The sequence below is a fragment of the Vanessa tameamea genome, chromosome 31 (assembly GCF_037043105.1).
Source record: "Vanessa tameamea isolate UH-Manoa-2023 chromosome 31, ilVanTame1 primary haplotype, whole genome shotgun sequence".
In the NCBI taxonomy this organism is placed as follows: Eukaryota; Metazoa; Arthropoda; class Insecta; order Lepidoptera; family Nymphalidae; genus Vanessa; species Vanessa tameamea.
In genome coordinates this window covers 602878-610343 of record NC_087339.1, presented here as the reverse complement: position 1 = coordinate 610343, position 7466 = coordinate 602878, and the positions used below count along the sequence as shown (strand labels likewise).

At 29.8% G+C, this 7466-nt stretch overlaps 2 protein-coding genes across 2 annotated transcripts in view; one reads left to right on the top strand and one right to left on the bottom strand.

Moving 5' to 3' along the window:
• Window positions 1–340: 340 nt before the first annotated feature.
• Window positions 341–2541, bottom strand: LOC113400450 (ribonuclease H2 subunit C). The gene is made up of 4 exons (XM_026640008.2): window positions 2332–2541; window positions 1896–2023; window positions 1432–1536; window positions 341–974 (listed from the first exon to the last, which is right to left on the bottom strand). Exons 1-4 carry the CDS (start codon window positions 2480–2482, stop codon window positions 960–962), a joined length of 399 nt encoding a protein of 132 aa, XP_026495793.1. The 5' UTR covers window positions 2483–2541; the 3' UTR covers window positions 341–959.
• A 380-nt stretch (window positions 2542–2921) lies between these two features.
• Window positions 2922–7466, top strand: part of LOC113393634 (GTP-binding protein 2) — a 32421-nt gene continuing 27876 nt past the window's right edge. The window contains exon 1 of the mRNA XM_064220173.1: window positions 2922–3280. The gene's annotated coding sequence lies outside the window, so the exon portion shown is untranslated. The remainder of the gene's footprint in view (window positions 3281–7466) is intronic.

The following is a 7466-nucleotide window of genomic DNA, read 5'->3' as shown; positions in this document are numbered from 1 at the left end:
GGAAATTCGACCATTCAATAATTGAGGAAAATAAAAATTTGGTAGTCTTTGTCTATATAAAGCTACTAGTTACCTTAGGATGGCAGGAGAGCAATTGTTTAATTTTCTGTTTTTGCTCTTATCATTGATCGATCAACAATTTTTTAATGCCATTTGGTTTTTTATTATGTTTGTTGATTTTACAACTGTTTGTTATCAATCGGGAACTGAAAAATAGCAAATAAATATATATCAAAAAGAAAACACTTCAAATAAAGTAACTATTAACATAGTATGTTAAAGCAATTTGTGAGTTTTAAATACAGTAAACGAACATTTAATATAAAACTAATTTATTACATAACAAAGTTCTAATTAGAATTTATTTTAAGTTTTAGTCAATAAAGATATTTATATAAATTGAAAGGTTGTATTCATTTACCTAGAGATTCAATTGTTTTTTTTTATATAACACTTTTTCAATTTTTTCAATATTTGTATAAACTGAATGGATTTTTAGTATTCAATATTATATTAAAATGAGCAATGAAAATAGGTTATTTTCGGCATAGTTTACTTGGTGTTAGGCCTTTCCAAGCCTGACTGCGTAGATACCACCCACTCATCAGATATTCTACTGTCAAACACCAGTATTCAGTATTGTTGAGTTCCAGTTTGAAGGGTGAGTGAGCCGGTGTAACTACAGGCACATGGGACACAAGATCTTAGTTTACAAGGTTAGTGTTACATTGATGATGTAAGGAATGTTAAATATTTCTAACAGTGGCAATGTCTATTGGTTATGGTGACCACTGTATATCAGGTGGCCCATTTTCCAATTCACCTATCTACAACACAGAAAGACAGACATCATTGCATTTAAAAAATAGCCTTTGATAAGTTTATTTAAATTCCTTTGCAGTCTTCATCTTATTGTACATTATCTAGGTATCCTGCCCATTTCCAGTTTTACACAATTTTCAGTCTCCGTGAATCTGAAAATAAACAACACATTTAATAATAGGTAAATTATAAATAAATTATTTTAATGAATGCTATAAAGAACAAAAATCTATGATGCAACTAATTTTATTCAATGCGATGACAAATTTAATCTAATATTTCTATCGAGAATGGTTGAAGACAAATATTTGTAATTTTTGAATATATTTTTATTTAATAGGTAAGCAGACAGGTGAATATGCCACCTGCAAGTGGACACCATTGTGTAGGCTTTGGTAATATAAGAAATATTAATCTAAAGATATATTTCCCATAATTACTATTACTAAGATGTCTTGACGGTTATATGGCTTCCGCAAGCTTATCTGGGTAGTTATCCACTCATCTAGATGTTATGGCCAAAGTGCCTGTAGCTACTCTGGCTCAGCAACCTTTGTTTGATGGAATATGTGACGAGGCCCTACCACCGAGTAGACATATTTCACTCACAGCTTCAGCGATATCAATCCATTCCATAGCTCTTACTAAATTATCATTTTTAGAAGGCTTCTTATCCCAATTCCAGTAAAACAGTTCTTTAAATCCACCTGCAACCTGAAATAATAACAAAATGTATGATTAAAGATAGTGAATCTTACAATTTATTCTCAGATATGTCTTGGTGCTAGTCCTAACAAGGCAGTCATCCAGCCATTGTCCTAGAGTTGAATGAACTAAAAGCCCTTTGAACATAAAATATCAACTAAGGAAAGAATTCTTAATAATTATACAATTTACATACTCGAATACAACAAACTATATAGACATGATACACAAAATGTAGATTTGTATCCAGGGTCAGTCATTGAGCTAAGTTATCAGCTCTTAGGTCACCCAGTGTGAACCAATTTTTAACAAGTCAGGCACATATTAAGGAAGTTACAAATTCTTTCCTTGAATTTTGTAAGTCATACCTGAAATTTTCGTTCAGCTTCTTCGGAGAGTGGTCTTTTTGCTTCGGTAAGTATAACTGCTTTATAACCATCTGGCAATTTCATTTTAATACCATCCAGATGGTGACCACGAAAGGTTGCGGATAATTCTGTAATAAAATTATAAGTTGTCAATAAACTGTTAAAAATATACGTGTTATTGCTATATTAATTCGTTAAGTATCAGGTTGTTTATTTCTAAAGAAATCTTAGAATCATAGCTCATAGAAACCATTTATTGCAAGATTCTAGTTTAGTACAAAACGCGTTGAAGTTTTATTGAAAATTTGTATTTTTGAAATTTTATTGCATTTAAAAATAAACATGGGTATACTTAAATCTCCTCCATCATATCAACTATGACTATTGTTATGAAATAATATTTTAATGCTATTAATTAAATAAGACATATTTTTACCTTCTTCGTTTTCCGTAACGTAGGGCTCGAAATATTTCTTTACATTAGCAGGACCATCTTCTTCAATTTTACAAGGTATATAATGAGCGCGTTGCTCGAAAACTTGTTGGTTTTCACTTTTATTTAAATTATTTTCAACTTGTATAGACATTTTCAAAACATAAAATTGCAATAATTGCAATGCGTATCGTTTCCCGCCTCCCGGCAATTAATTTGTACGGTGCCAAATTGACAATGACAATAAATACATAATCACAAAAGATTAGACACCAAAGTCAAGAAAAAACAATGAAATTACGATTTTAAGCTAAATCTTGAATTATATATGTTTTTCATAAATCTACTACCTACTTATGAATTGGTTCAAATTCATATACAAATTAATAAATTATGTATTTCATACTTTTTAAAATCTTATTTATCTAATATTTTTTATTCAATTTAGCGTAACACTGTGTTTTATCTACAATGAAAAGTTTATTATAATTGCAATAAATTTCACAAATATAATTTATTACCAATATTCATTAAAATGATATACAAAAAAATTAAAATGGCAATATTAACAAGTTGCCATAACAAATATTATCGATTCAAAATTCGGAAAGTTATAATTATGTCAAAATATTTCATCAGACGAAGTGGGGATTTCAAAGATATTTCATAATATGCACAACAATTTCAATATTGTGTAATTGTAACAGCTAACTCTTAACCGGGCACGGTAAAGACACATCTTTCAAAGTTCCTGACACAAAATCAATACTCATAGTATTGTGCTATTTCATTGTTGTTTGTACAGTTGAAAATATTATTGTTTTTGTTACGTCATTGTAAATAGTTTGGCAGCGGTTTGGCTTGTGTACAATTTGTTTATTCACTTGAATCGTGTTGGTGAGAGCAATAGGTTTAATGTGACCTTGAACCCAGATCAAAACAGCTGTTAAGTGTAAGTACGTTTGAACTATTTTAAGAACATTTTTAAAATTCATTTTTAGGGTCTTGGTCTTTATTCTAATTAGAAAAAATAATATTGAAAAGTGCCTTTTTTAGTTACTTGTTTTTTTTTTTAAATTACAATTTTAATCAGTAAGGTTTCTGTTCATGCATTTTAACAAAAGAAACTGTTTATCGTTTTGTAACCTTATAACCTTGAGTCATATATAGATTCTTTGTTTCTTCACAATTATAATAGAAAATAAAAGCTATAATAGATTTACGACATTTAATTCCATTTATGATCATTGTTTATGTAATTAAGTGCAATTAAAATATTTTAAAGCTGTACAAATTTCTCCTGTTGCTTTCTTAATATAAACAAAATAAAAAACATAGCATAAAAATGACTGAGTAATGGATTATATAACTATTCCTAATAATGCAAATAATATTATTTTAAATAAACTTTTTTTTAATTCTCATCTTGTTATTGCACAATTTTCTTATCTTTTTTCTTCATGGTGAAATACAAATTAGGCCATGAGACTGTATGTTGTTACCTTTACACTTAATGAGCAGTAAAAAATAATAAATATTGTCATCATATAGCTCAGTTTGGAAACAAATGCCTTGTGTTATTACTTAGAAGTGCAACTAAGTAAGTCTGTCCCTGTTTAAGTCTATTAATATGTCGAGGTCTCAAATTACCTTTCTTTTTAATTGATGAGGTAACAGAAAAATAACTTACACATCTATAATATTAGTTTAATAAGTTAAAAATTATGCAGAAAGTATTTTTTTAGGCAGAATATTGTGTACTTACTCGAGTAAGAACCACAAAAAAAGTTTTTCAAAAATAGAAACAAATTCAATCCTTGTCTGACTCATCAAGTAATTTCTTATAATATTACATTTATAAACATATTTGATTGTAAACATACAAATAGATAACATTTTTATTTTATCTTTTTTAATCTGTCATGACTAATAAAAATATTAAATGCCATAAAGGTTATCTGTTGTGATTATTTTGATAATAAAATTTGTGATTCACATATGTAACTTTAAAAAAAAAACTTTTTTATTTTATTAACTATGTGGACAAACTTACTGATGGTAAGTGGTCACCACTGCTCATAGACGCTGTAAGAAATATTATACATTTATTACATCACCAATGCGCCACCAAACTCTGTAGCTAGAAAAAATACCCCTTGTGCTTATAGTTACACTGTATACTAAGTATAGCTGTGTTTGCAGTAGAATATCTGATTAGTGATGAGTCTATGGGTGGTATATAACCCGGATGACACTAAGCACTACCATCAACGATTTTACATAGTCAAACGGAAGGTTGCAGATTTAGGTCTTCATATAGATTTGATTTGATGAAAATGACATGCATAAGGGCTTCAACCACTTAATCTAAGATGCTGTCGTAGAAGCTTTGTTAGTGTAAGAACTTTGTCTATGGGCTAAGGTGACCACTTATTAAATGGCCAAGTTGCTTGCCTGCCCAAAATTAACGATTTGCACAGTTTGGTCTTCGTCTGTAATATTACGTAAAATAACATTTTAGGAACATTCAAAATAAATACAGAAATTGGCAATATACCATTCAAAAAAAAACGAAACCAATGCCAGTAATGTAAGATATGGTGCCAAAACAATTTAATAAGTTTTTTTTTTCCAATAATAGAATTAATAATTCGTAATGTTTATTTGTAAACATCTCATATTTATTGTATATTATATTATAGTGTGTTATTACACAAAATATTGAACGCCGAGGTTTTGTCTACTGAGTTTCGTCCTGGTTGCTTTACGTTTAATTCGAAGTGCCTGTGTGTTTTAGTTTTGATCCAATTTCATATAGGCCTGATAAATCGAATTTGGAACACTTTAACGTCGATTAAAAAAAAACTTTCTTAAAACTAGTCGGATAATATGACGTAACTGAGATGTCAGATGGATCAGATAAAAATAAGCAACATTAACACTCATTGATCACATAGCGCGCGCTTCACGGTTTTCTGTTACCCACGTTCTTCCCTTTTCATTTAAATAACTCAACACAATTATGAATTGCGATGAATTTGCCGTCTCATTGAATTTTTTTTTTTTTTCACACACTTGTGCACTATAAAAAGCCAAATAAACAACATTTGACAGCAAATTGACGCGATATCATTGGTCGAGAGCTTGATTAATCTATGATATTCACTATGGATTTGTGAAAAAATGTCGTCTTGAACGTCGACGAAACTGTTATCGGAATTTTGGAAGTAAAACTGAAATGGAAATAATTAGTTAGGAGTAATAGTGTTGTACTATAAATAAACACATATCAATCATAAACTCTTAGTATTGCACAATATAGCTAAGTTATTAACAAATCGTATGAAATACGTAAATCTAAGGTTTGTTTATCTTTTTTCCTACTTCCATTGGAATAGGATGTAGTTTAATTATACGTAGTGATTTTGTAAATAATTGAATTAAATGTTATTTCTGCGGAGACGAACCAACACGAAACTCAGTATTTAATTATGTATATTAATAACTACCAGAATTAACCAGATTAATGATATGTTTATGAAAATAAGTAGTCTTATTAAAAACCAGTTTTTTTTTTGTTCTGATCGTGTCATTGACCTCTATATTAAGTTATTTATATTTTTACTAACTATAATTATATATTCCAATCTAAATCACGATAAATCATTAAAATCAGTCCATCCGTTTTGGAGTTCAGTGACATGCACACATATAGAAGTATTATGTAAAGGATTGCGCGCCGAGGCGTGTGAAAATTAGCTTAGTTAAAGCTTACATAGATAAGGAGAGTTTTACCCATTTCTATATGCGTAACATCATTACACAGTATAAAACAAAGTCGCTAACCGCTGTCTGTCCCTGTGTATGCTAAGATCTTCAAAATTACCCAACGGATATTGATGCGGTTTTTTTAATAGATAGATTGATTCAAGAGGAAGGTTTATATGTATAATACGTGCACAATATAGTAGAGAAACACTGATAATTTTAGATGTTTCTAATGTGACGTAGTAAATAAACACATTTTTTTACATTGCAAACGCTGGCTGACCTGATCCTATGAGATAGATCAAAATAATGTACTACAGTATTGTACAACTTAAAAAGTTCTTTGAAAAAGTCTGCTATGGTATATGTCTATCTCTTATAGATAACCCACAATAAACATTTTTATCGTTTACTTTTTACGAGAAATAATTGCTTATTTTCGAAGTGATTTTAAGCAATACAGCATTAATCCTTATCCAATAAAAATCCTTAAATACATTGTGCATTTAATATAGATCAATATGGCCCTTTACATCATGTTATTTAAATAAAGATTTTTGAAGATATTACAGACTTGAAATGCAGGGGCATGGCGGTTTGTATTGTCTAATGAAAAGAAAAGCTGTAAACTTTGTATATAAGGACACTCTGAAGTATATTTAGTGCCAGCACCGCACCCGTGTGAAGCTCGAAGGAGTCGCTAGTATTAATATTAAATAAAATAAAACATATTTTTAAAATTTATGTTCATACTGTCAATGTCAACGTACGTGTCAAACTTTAAACCAACGCGGATTTTGACATTTCATTTTTTTAAATCCTAATAGTGGCAAGGTTTTTTCAGGCTAAGCCTCATAATTTTTATTACATTCAAATGGGCACGACTGATTAAAGATATAAGAATCTAACATAATTAAGATCTCGACCAATAATATCGCGACATTTCAATGTCAAAATAATTAATTTGTGGTTTTTGCTGTGCCTGCCATTGACTATATCTTTGGTTTTGGAACGAAGTTCTTACAGTAGAGTGAACTGGCGGAAATAGTTTTTTCCCTTTCTTACCTTTCTCTCTATCTCTTTCTATATTATAAGATTATATATAACATAGATTTTTTGTTATTGTTCTAATTGACACGGAATTTTTAATAATAGTTTTATTTCTTGACAATTAATTATTCTCAAACGTTGTTGAATTATTTTATTATCTACATACATTACATTAGCAGCCTGTTAATTTCCCACTGCTGGGCTAAGGTGTCCTCTCCCTTCGAGGAGAAGGTTAGGAGCATATTCCACCACGCTGCTCCAATGCGGGGTGGTGGATACACGTGTGGCAGAATTTCGTTGAAATTAGACACATTCAGGTT